Source organism: Cherax quadricarinatus, chromosome 69 (genome assembly GCF_038502225.1).
Source record: "Cherax quadricarinatus isolate ZL_2023a chromosome 69, ASM3850222v1, whole genome shotgun sequence".
Classification (NCBI taxonomy): Eukaryota; Metazoa; Arthropoda; class Malacostraca; order Decapoda; family Parastacidae; genus Cherax; species Cherax quadricarinatus.
Window position 1 is genome coordinate 18,483,905 of NC_091360.1, and position 17,389 is coordinate 18,501,293.

General features: G+C 36.1%; 1 protein-coding gene across 3 annotated transcripts in view; it reads right to left on the reverse strand.

The window, feature by feature from the left end:
- The window catches only part of LOC128701878 (organic cation transporter protein), a 181,164-nt gene that overhangs the window by 77,395 nt on the left and 86,380 nt on the right, over nucleotides 1–17,389 (reverse strand). For all 3 annotated transcript variants that reach the window (XM_053795846.2, XM_053795845.2, XM_053795844.2), the window contains exons 6-7: nucleotides 8,795–8,927; nucleotides 8,427–8,578 (exon numbers count right to left, since the gene is read on the reverse strand). In XM_053795846.2, the coding sequence (XP_053651821.2) occupies nucleotides 8,427–8,578; nucleotides 8,795–8,927 (285 nt within the window). The remainder of the gene's footprint in view (nucleotides 1–8,426; nucleotides 8,579–8,794; nucleotides 8,928–17,389) is intronic.

The following is a 17,389-nucleotide window of genomic DNA, read 5'->3' on the forward strand; positions in this document are numbered from 1 at the left end:
TGGAGTCTGCCTGAGCTGCGAAGATCAGGTTGGTAATAGTGAGTCTGTGTTGGAGTCTGCCTGAGCTGCGAAGATCAGGTTGGTAATAGTGAGTCTGTGTTGGAGTCTGCCTGAGCTGCGGAGATCATGTTGGTAATAGTGAGTCTGTGTTGGAGTCTGCCTGAGCTGCGGAGATCATGTTGGTAATAGTGAGTCTGTGTTGGAGTCTGCCTGAGCTGCGGAGATCAGGTTCGTAATAACAACCTACCAAAACACTAATTAACCAGAAATGGTCATAAAGTGGTTTACCGGGAAAACTTATCTTGTCGAGCAGGCCATACCTGGGGTATACGTGGCAAGCGTTTCTGTGGTCAACGCCCCCGCGGCCCCGTCTGAGACCAGGCCTCGTGCTGGATCAGGGCCTGATCAACCAGGCTGTTACTGCTGGCCTAATGGAAACTGACTTATGAACCACAGTCCAGCTGGTCAGGTACTGACTTTAAGTACCTGTCTAGCACCTTCTTGAAGACAGCCAAGGGTCTATGGGTAATCCCTTTAATGTACGCTGGGAGTCAATTGAACAATCTTGTTCCCCTGATGCTTATTGTGTTGTCTCTTATCTTTTCACTGGAAGATGTATCATCTCCTGCCTAGTCTTCTGCTTTTGTAGGGAGTCATTTTTGTGTGTAATTTTGTACTAATCCCTCTAGGATTTTCCAAGTGTATATTATCATGAATCTTTCTTGCCTGCGTTCTATGGAATACAAGTCAAGGGACTTCAACTGTTCCCAGTAATTTAGGTGTTTTATTATACTTATGTGTGCCAAGAAGTTTGTCTGTACATTCTCCAGGTCCGCAATATCACCTGGCTTGAAAGGGGCTGTTAATGAACAGCAATATTCCAGCCTGGAGAGAACATGCGATGTAAAGAGAATCATCATGGTCTTGGCATCTCTAGGTTTGAAGGTTCTCATTATTCATCTTATAATTTTTCTAGCAGATGTGGTAGATACATTGTGGTGATCTTTGAAAGAGAGATCCTCTGACATTCGATGGAGGACAGTCATGCAAATTCGGGTGTCATCCACAAAGGAAGATACGATGCTGTGGCTTACATCTCTATGTCAGGCATGAGGATTTGGAACAGGATGGGGGGGGGAGTATTAAGCCTTGTGGAACAGAGATTTTCACTGTGGCTGCCTCAGACTTTACTCTGTATACTATTACTCTTTGTGTTCTATTTGTTAGGAAGCTATAGATCCATCTTCCCATTTTCCTAGTTATTCCTGTATCACACAGTGTGTGCGTTATTATACCATGGCCACATTTCAATTCAAATTCAAATTCAAATTCAAAATTTATTCTCTATGAAGATTACAATGTTGAATTTACAGAATTTGGTTGTTGTGTAGTTTGCATGTAGTTAAATAATGATTACAGAGTGTACCACTAGAACGCCTAGCATGGCTAGGCATTTCGGGCAGACTTAGTTTAATTCTTTATTTTAAAATATTACAAATTATGAGGTAAGTTGGTATTATGGCTAAGTGACTAAATACTAATTTGTGAGTTTAGCGATGTGAATGCTTTTGCTTTGGCACAGTACATAGTTTCAGTATTGGAGTATCATAGGATTCATTATTTTAAGATTGAGATTAATATTTCTGTTTATGGTCAAATGGGTGAGTGAGTGTAAGTGTGAACCACCAGGTGGTATTCGTGTAGTTAGTTGATGGGGTTTATCAGGGAGACAAGATGTTTTCTAATGGTAGTTTTGAAGGTGATGAATGTGTCTGCAGTTCTAGAGTTCTCAGGTAGGGTGTTCCAGATTTTAGGGCCTTTGACATACATTGAATTTTTGTAAAGGTTTAGTCGGACATGGGGAATGTCGTAGAGATGTTTGTGACCGGTGTTATGCCTGTGGGTTCTGTCACAACTATCAAGAAAGCGTTTTAGGTCAAGGTTGATATTGGAGTTTAAGGTCCTGTAGATGTAGATTGCACAGTAGTAAGTGTGGATGTACTGAACAGGGAGTAAGTTAAGATCTATGAAGAGTGGGGGGGGGGTGTTGCCAGGGATGGGATTTAGTGATTATTCTTACTGCAGCTTTTTGCTGGGTTATTATTGGCTTTAGGTGTGTTGCTGCAGTTGATCCCCAAGCACAAATAGCATAGGTGAGGTATGGATAAATAAGTGAGTGGTATAGTGTGAGAAGGGCATTTTGCGGGACGTAGTATCGTATCTTGGAGAGGATCCCAACTGTTTTGGATACTTTTTTGGTTATGTGTTGGATATGGGTGCTGAAATTCAGGTTGTTGTCAAGGTATAGGCCTAGGAATTTGCCCTCATTATGTCTGGTAATTAGAGTGTTGTCGATCTTAATGTTAATTTGTGCATCTCCTGCTCTGCTACCAAACATAATATAGTAAGTTTTGTCAGTGTTAAGCATAAGTTTACTGGCTGTCATCCAAGTCGATATTTTGATCAGCTCCTCGTTAACAATGGTGTTGAGGGTGGCAAGATTAGGGTGAGAGATGACATAAGTCGTGTCGTCAGAAAAGAGAATGGGTTTCAGGTGTTGGGATACGTTTGGAAGATCATTGATGTATATGAGGAAGAGCAGGGGACCAAGGACACTTCCCTGCGGAACTCCAGTATCAAGTCGCCGTGTTGTTGATGCTGTTTCTTTAATGGTAACATACTGATACCTATTAGTAAGGTAAGATTTGAAATAAGCAAGCGCATGGCCTCTTATACAGTAATGGTCAAGTTTGTGGAGTAGGATGTCGTGGTCTACTGTGTCAAAAGCTTTTCTTAGGTCAATAAAAATTCCTAGTGGATATTCCTTATTTTCCAACCCTGTGTAAAGCAGATCTAGCATTTTTATGATTGCATCATTAGTGCTTTTATTTTTCCTAAATCCAAATTGGCAGGGGTTGAGTATGTTTTGTGCTGTTATAAATGAATATAGTCTCCTGTGCACGAGTTTCTCAAAGATTTTGGATAGCAATGGTAAGTTTGATATTGGCCTATAGTTGTTTAAGTCTGTAGGGTCACCACCTTTATATATTGGTGTAACCCTTGCCATCTTGAGTAGTTTCGGGAAGGTGCTAGTTTCTAGTGACTTGTTAAAAAGTAATGAAATAGCATGCGAAAGGATATGGGCCGCTCGCTTGTACAGTAATGGTGGGACATTAGACAGATTCCCTGAGTTGTTTTTAAGTGACTTTATAATCTCGGTGACTTCCGAGGGCTCAGTTGGTGCAAGATAGAAGGAATTTGGGAAATTCCCATCTAGGTAGTCCCCGGCATGGGCATTAGTATGTGGGATTTTATTGGCGAGATTAGATCCTATGGTTGAGAAGAAGTCGTTTATCTTGTTAGCTGTGTCAGTGGGATGTAGTGGTGTTTCATTAGGTTTAGTTAGAACAATATTCTTGTTTTTTTTCAGTTTGTGGGTCCCTAGAATCTGAGAGAGTGTTTTCCAGGTCTTTTTTATATCTCCTCTAGTGTCTGTGAATCTACTGGAGTAGTATAGTTGTTTGGCTTTCTTTATTACTTTGGTGAGAACTGATGAATAGTGTGTAAGAATATCTTTGTGTATTAAGCCCTGTCTATATTGCTTTTCATATTGGTGTTTCTTGTCAATGGATTTCAGAATGGTGCTGGTTAGCCATGGGCAACCAAGCCGTTTGTTTGTGATCTGTTTCGTTTTTATAGGACAATGTTTGTTGTATAGTCTAAGTAATTTGTTAAGAAAAATGTCTGTCCAGTCATCAATACCATTGGCCTTGGAGAATTCTGTAGGCCAGTCAACAATATCTAGGTCAGTTGTGAACTTCCTTATTGAGGCCTCGTCATGGAGTCTAAATGAGACTTTGTTGTATTCAAGTGGTGGTTTATTAATGTTTGTCAGGAGGAAGGTAGGGTAGTGGTCTGTAGTGCTATCTGTGATTATCCCTGATTTAAGGGGGGCTAGTATATTGGTCCATATGTGGTCTATTATGGTTACACTTGTCTCAGTGAGCCTGGTTGGTTTAGTTATTGTTGGTATGAGAAGTGTGTTGTTCATATTGTTGATGAAATCAGTTACAGGCTGATCATCTAGTAAGCCAAGGTTGATGTTGAAGTCTCCAGCTAAGAGAAGGTGGTGCTTATTCATTTGTCTGTTTGTTATTAGTGACTTTAATTTCTCACTGAAATTTGGGATGTTTGTGTGAGGTATCCGGTAAATGGCACCGATTGTTATAGGTGTCTTAAGGTTTTTTACAGTAAAATTAGCAAAAATGTATTCCCCATATTCATCACTAAAGCAAGTGGTGCTAATACAAGATAATTGGTTAGAGTAATAGATTGCAATACCACCCCCAACTTGGTTTGGTCTGCAGTTGTGAATTGCTGTGTATCCTGGTAGAGGGTAGATATCTATTGTGTCCTGCTTAAGCCAGGTCTCAGTAAGAATAATGCAGGAGAAGGGTGTCTTTAGTGATTCAAGGAGTGCCAGGAGGTCATCATAGTGTTTGCTTAAGGACCTGATGTTGTAGTTAAGTACGGATAGGCTTTTAGCATTGTTTAGGATAGTGCTGGCTTGTGATGCTGTGTAATAAAGGCAGTTACTTTCCAATAGGTTTTGATTGGGTGTCAGATTATGGAGGTTTAGATCAGGGTCAACGTGATCAATCATCTTCTAGGTTTAAATTATGGTTATTTATATCCTGAGTTATGTGTTGAGTTCTAGTACTGATATCTGTAGTGGTGGGAAGCTTGGATAAGTATATAGCTAGAGTATTTTGGTCATATAGAGTATAGTCACTACTACACATAATGAAGTTGATGTTGTCTATGTGTTGTGCTGGAATGAACTAAAGTACAACTAGGTATAAACTAGTAATATAAAAATACAAATTTAAAATAGAACAAGACTCTCACTTGTAATTGCACTAAGGTCTAATATAATGACTTTTGTGGAGTCTATGTTTTGAGCTAGAATGAGCTGTAGCACAACCAGATTTAATCTAATAATATAAAAATACAAATTAAAAATAGCACCAGTCTCTCACTAGTAATTGCAATATGGTCTAATATAATGAATTTGGTATTGACTATAGTACAACTGAGTTTAATCTAATAATATAAAAAAGGTACAAGACTCTCAATTGTAATTGCACTAAGGTGTTATATAAGTTGTTTACAAGAATTAGAGTATAACTAGATTTAAATTGACAAGATAAAATATACAAGTTAAGGTAGCAAAAGAATAAAAAAAGTAAAAAAGTAGAAAAAAAAAAAAAGATATATGAGGTAGTTGGTACTAGTTAGCAAAAGATAGTTAAGGGCCTTGAACAATAATATAATTGAAATATACACTAATTGCACACACAATATAGTCACTAAGATATGAAAACAATCTTAGAGTAGGAATTATAATATAAACTTATAATATAAAAATACAAATTGAAATGGTACTTGCAATTGCACTAGAGTCTGGTATAGGTTGTTGACAAGATCAAGAGTATAACTAGATTTAAATTGACAAAATAAAATTCACAATTAAAGTACCAAAAGAATAATAGTAAAAAATAACAATGGTAATGTCTTGGTTATAATATGATAGTAAGATGGTAGACAGGTACACAGGTACACAGATACAAAGGATAATATAAAGGTTGGAGTTGAATATACAAACTTGAAAATTTGGCAACAAAATGTTATGGGAAGTATAAACTAATGTTTAATGTACAAAAGTAAAATTGACTGGTAGTAAATATGGTGTTTAATAAAATTTTATTAAGTAATAATGATTACAAAAAAAGTGAAAAAGTAATGTTTATTTCATTCAATATTGCACTGGTAGTTATACTAGAGGTTATATGGCAGTACAAGGTAATTAAGAGTACTCTAAGATAGTAAATGTGGTATTAAAACAGGTAAAGGTAATTAGATAAGTAATGGTTATTAAATGTCAAAAATGTTAAGAGTAAATTGAAATTATAGTTAAAATGAATAATTATTAATTTTAGTAAGTAATATCAATTGATAGTATTTAAAAAAATATGAGGTAGTAATATGGACAGAGATTAATTTAATGTTTAAGCAAACAATTGTAAATAAGAAAATTACATAAGGTGACTTATGCTTACTAGTAAAATCACGAAATGAGGTAGTTGATTATTTAATTACTAAGAGATTGTACAATGAAATTTGAACAATAATGGAGCAAAACATACACTACACTACGTAGGCTTTTAAGTTGGACATTGTTTAGTTATTCTCTGTAAGATTAGTATCCCTGAGAAATCGTGATAGATCATTCTCGTTCGTGATTGTGTACAGTTGACCTACATTTGTTTTCCTAACAAGAATTTTCCCATCCCGTGTGAAGCATTGGTGTATTGTGTCGTTATTCTCCCGCTTAAGTTTTCTGACTCTATACAGGAGGTTCTGACGTTTTTTGGTAAGACACTCGTTTATGTATACCTCTTTCTTTACTTTAATAGATGCAATAATTAAGTCTTTTTTCCTGTCATGTGAGTGGAATCTAAGCATAACACTTTTTCTACCATGGAATCCTAGTAACCTGGCTTCTTTTATTTCAGACTCTGGTACAATAACACTTGTTTGGTCCTTTATGATCTGCAGAGTAATTTCTTTACTGTTTGTTTGGTTCATATCACTGGGAAAAAGTGGACTGTTAACTATTACTGCGTCCGATAGTTTATCTTGTTCAGTTTTATCTTCTTGGAGAGCAAAGTAGTCACTGAACTGGTTATGCAAAAGTCAAAGACTTTTGCAAAGTTGGTGTATACTACTACCATATTCTGTTTGGCTTTCAGAGTATCCAAGACCTTGTCATAGGTGTCCCGTAGCTCAATCGCAAGTGCGCTCAGCTCCCACACTGAGTTCCGGGGTTCGAATCTCTTCCTGTACGGCTGGAAAACATTTGGGGCGTGCTTCCATAAGACACCTGCTGTCCCTGTCCTTTTTCACCCATCAGTTTAAAATGAGTACATGGAAGTTAGTAGACTGGTGTGGGTCACATCCTAGACAAAGCTGACCTAATTTGCCCAAAATGCTCAGTATAACAAGCGATTTTCTATATAGTAGTATGTCATTGATGTCAGCTAGGCCTGTATACTATGTACATGTAACTGTAGTAAATGAAGATATTATTATAATAGTGGTCCAGTACTTGGGACAAGCAGGAGGTGTCTTCTCAATATACAGGGTATATAGGGCATAGAACTTAAGGTGACCCTCCAAGAAAAGGTAACCATAGTGACGGTCGCCACACAGGCTCTCTCCCCACTACTGTTGACTACAGTAAGGAATGAAGGAAGGACAGCAAAACATGTACGATATGAAGGATAAACTCTTGTAAAGCATTCAGCACAAGAGTATTCAGCAAAACAGTTATTCAACTCTGACAGCCACAATTTCAAAAGATATCCCTTCACTGGAGGTTGCTTGACGTGGTTGAGAGACTCTTGATCCAAGGAAGTGGACCAAGCCCTCTCTTCCATGGATCGAACCTAAGGTCTTTATAGGTGCTTTATGACTATGTGTTTAGCGAATCTTCTCTATGAAAATAATAATAATAATAATAATAATAATAATAATAATAATAATAATAATAATAATAATAAGAATAAGAATAATAGTGCTAGCAATAATAATAATAATAATAATAATAATAATAATAATAATAATAATAATAATAATAATAATAATTTATAATAATAATATAGAAAAATATAAAATATTCACTATGACACAAGATCACTCAGTTCCATCTGAGCTGCTGTTCAATATTTAGTACGGCACTTAATTATTACTGTAGTTGTTTGCATAAAAGTATCTGACTAACATTATTAAAGTACAGGAACCATTGCTGAAGGTTGGAAGTGCTTTCACTCTGAAAGATAGGAAATGGTTATTACATGTCAGAGATTCTTTTGAATTAGAGTGTCTATGGTCTTCTGGCAAGACGACTTTTAAATGAGTTATGATGAATGTTTCTATATTTTGGAGAGGTCACCGTGCCATTGTGGGATGCTGGCAGTTTGTACCCCCCCCCCCAAAAAAAAAATAAAAAATAAGAAGAAACACAGTGGAAAGTGTATGGTAAATAATATCATTATCAATGACTTCGTAGGACAGTAATAAATTAAAAACAGTGTACTAGATTTTGCATGTAAAAAACAGAATTCTTTATCTACATTTATAAAATGAGTTTTTAAAGGCTATGGTATGGCAATAACTAAGAAATTTTCAGAGTATATACTTTAACAGCTTTTCATATAAAAATATAAAAATCTCTGAGCAACGAACACTTACTTATTAAAGTAAAATGATCTTTTTCAGTTTACTGTATACTCAGGAACCATCATCTAAAAAAAATAAAATAAAAATCCAGTACCCTGGGTTTCATCTATAACTTTTATACTTACCAACAGAAAAACATGTTGAATGATCTCATTCTTATAACAGGAGTTCTCAAGAGGTCAATAACAGTCTTCTTGATCTTTTCTTCTTGTCTAGTTTCATTCACAAGTTCAATTTTATTATTGGATACCGAGAGAGTTCCATCATCTGGACGAAACTGTGAGAACCAATAACAAATGAGCGATTAATTAATTCTTTCTCAAGAGCTGATTCATAAACTGTGTAAATACAATATCATGACTGAACAATATACATATAACCCTCACTTAGGAGATCTAAATGAAAGACAACATTTCGGTCCGACTTGGACCATTAACTAGTCAGTGCGAATTAATTTTCAGTGACCGAACAAAAACTCTCGAAGGAAAGTTACCTCCTCATTGCGAACGTCCATCAGATGTTTTAGTAGCTCAACATTATTGACTCGAGCAACTCTCTGTATAATGTTCTTGGCTTCATCATAACGACCCTCAGCGACCAACCATCGTACACTCTCTGGCATTAACCTGCACGAAAACTAAATATTTATTTAAAACAAAATGAATGTTAGTGTAATATGTCTTCTTTTTATTACATTATTGTTGGTGCCAAACCCTCAATAAATAACAAAAAGGCACAATACCGTGACTGGAACGATACACAAATAACCCGCACATAAAAGAGAGAAGCTTATGACGACGTTTCGGTTCGACTTGGACAATGGTCCAAGTCGGACCGAGACGTCGTCGTAAGCTTCTCTCTTTTATGTGCGGGTTATTTGTGTACCAAACCCTCATATATACAGTGAGTTATGCTATAAAGAACGGTTTATATAACAAATATTTACATAAAAAACTGTTTTCCATACAAAATTGAAAATATTTGTTCGGAAGGACTACATGTATACTGCACACAAATATCCTTGTACGAGGATCTAAGAAAAAGCGTCAGTCGCCATATTTTTTTGTTGCGCAGTCTGTTCCCCATTGTGGCCGGAATGTGAGCCTCCAAGAGGCTCAGAAGAGCTAGAATGAGAGGTTGTTGTACAAGCAATTGTATGTGTAGGCATTTCCATAGATCTGGAAATGAATGTGGACGATGTTGAAAAGTTGGTGGAAGAGCACTGGCAGGAGGTGTCCACTGAGGAGCTGCTCGAGCTTCATAATAAAAAGACAAAAACACTGCAGAGGAGCTTAGCTTCTGAAGAGTCAGGGGAGGACGAGACTAAGGAGGAAAGTCACATCAATCCAGGCAAAGATCTCAAGGATGTGTTCTGGTGCTAAGGAAACGGTCCTTAGTAATTTTAATGACACACTGATGACCCACTTATAGAAGGTTCAGAAATCCAGGCTGAAGCAGTCAGCCATGGATTCCTTATTTACAAAACTTCAAAAACATTCTACACACGAACTGCCTACAAGACAGTCACCAAAGAAGACTAGGAAGAATGACTCCTCTTCTCGGTAATTCTCTCATCCTCTGACTCGTATCCTGCTGCTCAACAACACTGAGCTACGATAAAATACAGTATTTTTTTTTTAATATTTTTGTACTAATATATTATTTTTAGTGCAAGTGTTAATGAATATATTTTTCTCGTTAGGTTCAAGATGATTTTTGCGAAATTATTGCATACACAAATTTTCGTTTGTCTTATATGACAAGATGAGTGTAGCTGTTTAAGCCAAAATCGCAAGTTTTACATATTCGGCGCGTTATATATATATATATATATATATATATATATATATATATATATATATTTATATATATATATATATATATATATATATATATATATATATATATATATATATATATATATATATATAAATATATTTATATACATATATATATATATATATATATATATATATATATATATATATATATATATATATATATATATATATATTTTTATTTTATTATTATCACACTGGCCGATTCCCACCAAGGCAGGGTGGCCCGAAAAAGAAAAACTTTCACCATCATTCACTCCATCACTGTCTTGCCAGAAGGGTGCTTTACACTACAGTTTTTAAACTGCAACATTAACACCCCTCCTTCAGAGTGCAGGCACTGTACTTCCCATCTCCAGGACTCAAGTCCGGCCTGCCGGTTTCCCTGAATCCCTTCAAAAATGTTACATTGCTCACACTCCAACAGCACGTCAAGTATTAAAAACCATTTGTTTCCATTCACTCCTATCAAACACGCTCACGCATGCCTCGCACACAAAACATCCTTTACCCCCTCCCTCCAACCCTTCCTAGGCCGACCCCTACCCCGCCTTCCTTCCACTACAGACTGATACACTCTTGAAGTCATTCTGTTTCGCTCCATTCTCTCTACATGTCCGAACCACCTCAACAACCCTTCCTCAGCCCTCTGGATAATAGTTTTGGTAATCCCGCACCTCCTCCTAACTTCCAAACTACGAATTCTCTGCATTATATTCACACCACACATTGCCCTCAGACATAACATCTCCACTGCCTCCAGCCTTCTCCTCGCTGCAACATTCATCACCCACGCTTCACACCCATATAAGAGCGTTGGTAAAACTATACTCTCATACATTCCCCTCTTTGCCTCTAAGGACAAAGTTCTTTGTCTCCACAGACTCCTAAGTGCACCACTCACTCTTTTTCCCTCATCAATTCTATGATTCACCTCATCTTTCATAGACCCATCCGCTGACACGTCCACTCCCAAATATCTGAATACGTTCACCTCCTCCATACTCTCTCCCTCCAATCTGATATTCAATCTTTCATCACCTAATCTTTTTGTTATCCTCATAACCTTACTCTTTCCTGTATTCACCTTTAATTTTCTTCTTTTGCACACCCTACCAAATTCATCCACCAATCTCTGCAGCTTCTCTTCAGAATCTCCCAAAAGCACAGTGTCATCAGCAAAGAGCAGCTGTGACAACTCCCACTTTGTGTGTGATTCTTTATCTTTTAACTCCACGCCTCTTGCCAAGACCCTCGCATTTACTTCTCTTACAACCCCATCTATAAATATATTAAACAACCACGGTGACATCACACATCCTTGTCTAAGGCCTACTTTTACTGGGAAAAAATTTTCCTCTTTCCTACATACTCTAACTTGAGCCTCACTATCCTCGTAAAAACTCTTCACTGCTTTCAGTAACCTACCTCCTACACCATACACTTGCAACATCTGCCACATTGCCCCCCTATCCACCCTGTCATACGCCTTTTCCAAATCCATAAATGCCACAAAGACCTCTTTAGCCTTATCTAAATACTGTTCACTTATATGTTTCACTGTAAACACCTGGTCCACACACCCCCTACCTTTCCTAAAGCCTCCTTGTTCATCTGCTATCCTATTCTCCGTCTTACTCTTAATTCTTTCAATTATAACTCTACCATACACTTTACCAGGTACACTCAACAGACTTATCCCCCTATAATTTTTGCACTCTCTTTTATCCCCTTTGCCTTTATACAAAGGAACTATGCATGCTCTCTGCCAATCACTAGGTACCTTACCCTCTTCCATACATTTATTAAATAATTGCACCAACCACTCCAAAACTATATCCCCACCTGCTTTTAACATTTCTATCTTTATCCCATCAATCCCGGCTGCCTTACCCCCTTTCATTTTACCTACTGCCTCAGGAACTTCCCCCACACTCACAACTGGCTCTTCCTCACTCCTACAAGATGTTATTCCTCCTTGCCCTATACACGAAATCACAGCTTCCCTATCTTCATCAACATTTAACAATTCCTCAAAATATTCCCTCCATCTTCCCAATACCTCTAACTCTCCATTTAATAACTCTCCTCTCCTATTTTTAACTGACAAACCCATTTGTTCTCTAGGCTTTCTTAACTTGTTAATCTCACTCCAAAACTTTTTCTTATTTTCAACAAAATTTGTTGATAACATCTCACCCACTCTCTCATTTGCTCTCTTTTTACATTGCTTCACCACTCTCTTAACCTCTCTCTTTTTCTCCATATACTCTTCCCTCCTTGCATCACTTCTACTTTGTAAAAACTTCTCATATGCTAACTTTTTCTCCCTTACTACTCTCTTTACATCATCATTCCACCAATCGCTCCTCTTCCCTCCTGCACCCACTTTCCTGTAACCACAAACTTCTGCTGAACACTCTAACACTACATTTTTAAACCTACCCCATACCTCTTCGACCCCATTGCCTATGCTCTCATTAGCCCATCTATCCTCCAATAGCTGTTTATATCTTACCCTAACTGCCTCCTCTTTTAGTTTATAAACCTTCACCTCTCTCTTCCCTGATGCTTCTATTCTCCTTGTATCCCATCTACTTTTTACTCTCAGTGTAGCTACAACTAGAAAGTGATCTGATATATCTGTGGCCCCTCTATAAACATGTACATCCTGAAGTCTACTCAACAGTCTTTTATCTACCAATACTTAATCCAACAAACTACTGTCATTTCGCCCTACATCATATCGTGTATACTTAATTATCCTCTTTTTCTTAAAATATGTATTACCTATAACTAAACCCCTTTCTATACAAAGTTCAATCAAAGGGCTCCCATTATCATTTACACCTGGCACCCCAAACTTCCCTACCACACCCTCTCTAAAAGTTTCTCCTTCTTTAGCATTCAGGTCCCCTACCACAATTACTCTCTCACTTGGTTCAAAGGCTCCTATACATTCACTTAACATCTCCCAAAATCTCTCTCTCTCCTCTGCATTCCTCTCTTCTCCAGGTGCATACACCTGGAGATAATTCCACATAATTCTTGAATTTACACATACATATTCTCTTTTCTCCTTCCATAACTGATCATTTAACATTACTGCTACCCCTTCCTTTGCTCTAACTCTCTCAGATACTCCAGATTTAATCCCATTTATTTCCCCCCACTGAAACTCTCCTACCCCCTTCAGCTTTGTTTCGCTTAGAGCCAGGACATCCAACTTCTTTTCATTCATAACATCAGCAATCATCTGTTTCTTGTCATCCGCACTACATCCACGCACATTTAAGCATCCCAGTTTTATAAAGTTTTTCTTCTTCTCTTTTTTAGTAAATGTATACAGGAGAAGGGGTTACTAGCCCATTGCTCCCGGCATTTTAGTCGCCTCATACGACACGCATGGCTTACGGAGGAAAGATTCTTTTCCACTTCCCCATGGACAATAGAAGAAATAAAAAAAGAACAAGAGCTATTTAGAAAAAGGAGAAAAACCTAGATGTATGTATATATATATATGCATGTGCGTGTCTGTGAAGTGTGACCAAAGTTTAAGTAGGAGTAGCAAGATATCCCTGTTATCTAGCGTGTTTATGAGACAGAAAAAGAAGCCAGCAATCCTACCATCATGCAAAACAGTTACAGGTTTTTGTTTCACAGTCATCTGGCAGGACGGTAGTACTTCCCTGGGTGGTTGCTGTCTACCAACCTACTACCTATATATATTTATATATATATATATATATATATATATATATATATATATATATATATATATATATATATATATATATATATATAGTATAGTAACCTATACACGGAATTTTTTGAACATGATTGCTTAACACAATCCTCCCTAATAGAGCTAAATGGTTTAGCTATGTTGATGATATTTTGTGTCTTATGCCTAAGAATGTAGATGCAAACCATTTCCTAGTTAAATTAAATAACTTAGGCTGAAGAAAATAAATCATTGCCTTTTCAAGATGTTTTAATTTTAAAGGTAATAACGAATTCAAATTTTAAATTTACAGAAAACCTACAAATAAGTGTTCCTATGTGCACTATTATTCTTCACTTCAAGATAAAGTTAAACTATCTGTTTTCTCATCAATGTTTTTGAGAACTTTACGAATTTGTAGTCCTGAGTTCATAGATGAGGAAATGTCCAGAATTTATGAAATAGTTAATGATTTGAAATACCCAAGAAATGTAATTGGTAAATCTTTTTAAAATTGCTTGAAATACTTTTTACAATCCAAAAAGGGACAACCAACCTTAATCAACTAAAAATATGTTGGTTCTCCCTTACCATGAAAACTTGGTTTATATGCCTTCTCTTCTTAAGACTTTTACTATCAAAGTTGTATTTAAAAATCTTGATACAGTAAAAAAAAAGTTTGATAAAGAATTCGCCCCAAAATACTGACGGATGAGTCTATAAGATTCCTTGTAAAATTTGCGATAAAGTTTATTACGAAAACTGGTAAAAGTTTCGAACTAAGTTTAAAACAACATAAATATAGAATTAGAACTGGATAAGATTCTCATGCTCTATTTATTCATATGAGAGATTTTAACCATCCAATTGATTTTCAAAAAGTTGAGAAAGTAGTATCAAGCAAGTCCATGGTCGACAGGAATATAATTGAATCTTGTTTCATAAAAATCAGTTTTGACAATAATATGAATATTTCCTTTGGTTTATATAAATTGGATTCATTTATAACTAATCATATATGGGAAGAATGTAATAATACATTGGACAAATAATAAATCTTAATTCTTGGGATGAGTACTAGGGTTGGGCAAATATTTTGTAAGTGGAACGTCGTGAAGGACCTGCCTAGTTGGGCCAGCGGGCCTGCTTCAGTGTTCCCCCTTTCTTATGAGTCGGGTGACATCTCGCATTCGGTGTTACTTTGTTGCGGGATGTGATGGTGAGGTGTGGTCTTGACCCTTTATATGCCTTCCTTTGATGTATCGTTTTTATAGTTCCTTGATAATGTGATGAAAGATATAAAAAACAAGAATTCTGAATCATTCTAATCAGTGCAATAACTGGAGAATGACTCATCTGATCAGCTTCAGATTTGCACCACATGTGTGTTTTCCTGAATGCAAATCTTATGGCACTTTTTTGTGACATGTCCCAGTTCGCCAATAATATATAAATATATATATATATATATATATATATATATATATATATATATATATATATATATATATATATATATATATATATATTTATATATATGTCGTACGTAATAAGTAAAAATTCCGATTTCAGCTTAAGCAGGAACGATCGTCTTGCCGAATAAAGAAAGCGAAAATTTGTGTATGCAATAATATCTCAAGGAACCATTACGAACCTAACGAAAAAAAAAACAGATTTCATGGTGATTGTTTATTAAATTATTGTAAACTTTGTTGACGTTAAATTAAATTCCGCTAGTTATAATAAGGTTAGGTAACTTTTCAAAGATTCTTTTCGTACAAAATTGTTAATTTTTATATTAAAATAAATAAAATGTATATCTTTAAAAGAATAAGAGAAAATTTTAGAAAGGACTGATTTTAAATGACGTCTTTTTAATTGACTAATTTCACGTATTCGTCACGATATATATATATATATATATATATATATATATATATATATATATATATATATATATATATATATATATATATATATATATATATATATATATATATATATATATATATATATATATATATATATGCTAAGTATGAGTGAGGTAAAAGTGCTGAACGATGACGAAAGTATTTTTCTTTTTGAGGATTTTCTTTCTCTTACGGTCACCTTGCCTCGGTGGAGGACGACTGACGTGTTGAAAGAAGATATGTGTGTGTGTGTGTGTGTATGTATATATATATATATATATAATTTATATATAATTGTAACCCCACGGACGAGTGGTATTGATCAGTAGCAACACTGCGCTAGCCAAGGATTCGAACCCATGTTTTACTGGCCTGTCTCATCATAAGCGAGAACCACATGATGCTTTAAACCACAGGACCATCCAACCCCATGTGGTTCTCGCTTACCATGAGGTAGGCCAGTACAACATGGGTTCGAATCCTTGGCTAGCGTATATATATATATATATATATATATATATATATATATATATATATATATATATATATATATATATATATATATATATATTAGGTAGTAGGTTGGTAGACAGCAACCACCCAGGGAAGTACTACCGTCCTGCCAGATGACTGTGAAACAAAAACCTGTAACTGTTTTGCATGATGGAAGGATTGCTGGTTTCTTTTTGTCTCATAAACATGCTAGATAACAGGGATATCTTGCTACTCCTACTTACACTTTGGTCACACTTCACAGACACGCACATGCATATATATATATATATACATACATCTAGGTTTTTCTCCTTTTTCTAAATAGCTCTTGTTCTTTTTTATTTCTTCTATTGTCCATGGGGAAGTGCAAAAGAATCTTTCCTCCGTAAGCCATGCGTGTCGTATGAGGCGACTAAAATGCCGGGAGCAATGGGCTAGTAACCCCTTCTCCTGTATACATTTACTAAAAAAGAGAAGAAGAAAAACTTTATAAAACTGGGATGCTTAAATGTGCGTGGATGTAGTGCGGATGACAAGAAACAGATGATTGCTGATGTTATGAATGAAAAGAAGTTGGATGTCCTGGCTCTAAGCGAAACAAAGCTGAAGGGGGTAGGAGAGTTTCAGTGGGGGGAAATAAATGGGATTAAATCTGGAGTATCTGAGAGAGTTAGAGCAAAAGAAGGGGTAGCAGTAATGTTAAATGATCAGTTATGGAAGGAGAAAAGAGAATATGAATGTGTAAATTCAAGAATTATGTGGATTAAAGTAAAGGTTGGATGCGAGAAGTGGGTCATAATAAGCGTGTATGCACCTGGAGAAGAGAGAAATGCAGAGGAGAGAGAGAGATTTTGGGAGATGTTAAGTGAATGTATAGGAGCCTTTGAACCAAGTGAGAGAGTAATTGTGGTAGGGGACCTGAATGCTAAAGTAGGAGAAACTTTTAGAGAGGGTGTGGTAGGTAAGTTTGGGGTGCCAGGTGTAAATGATAATGGGAGCCCTTTGATTGAACTTTGTATAGAAAGGGGTTTAGTTATAGGTAATACATATTTTAAGAAAAAGAGGATAAATAAGTATACAAGATATGATGTAGGGCGAAATGACAGTAGTTTGTTGGATTA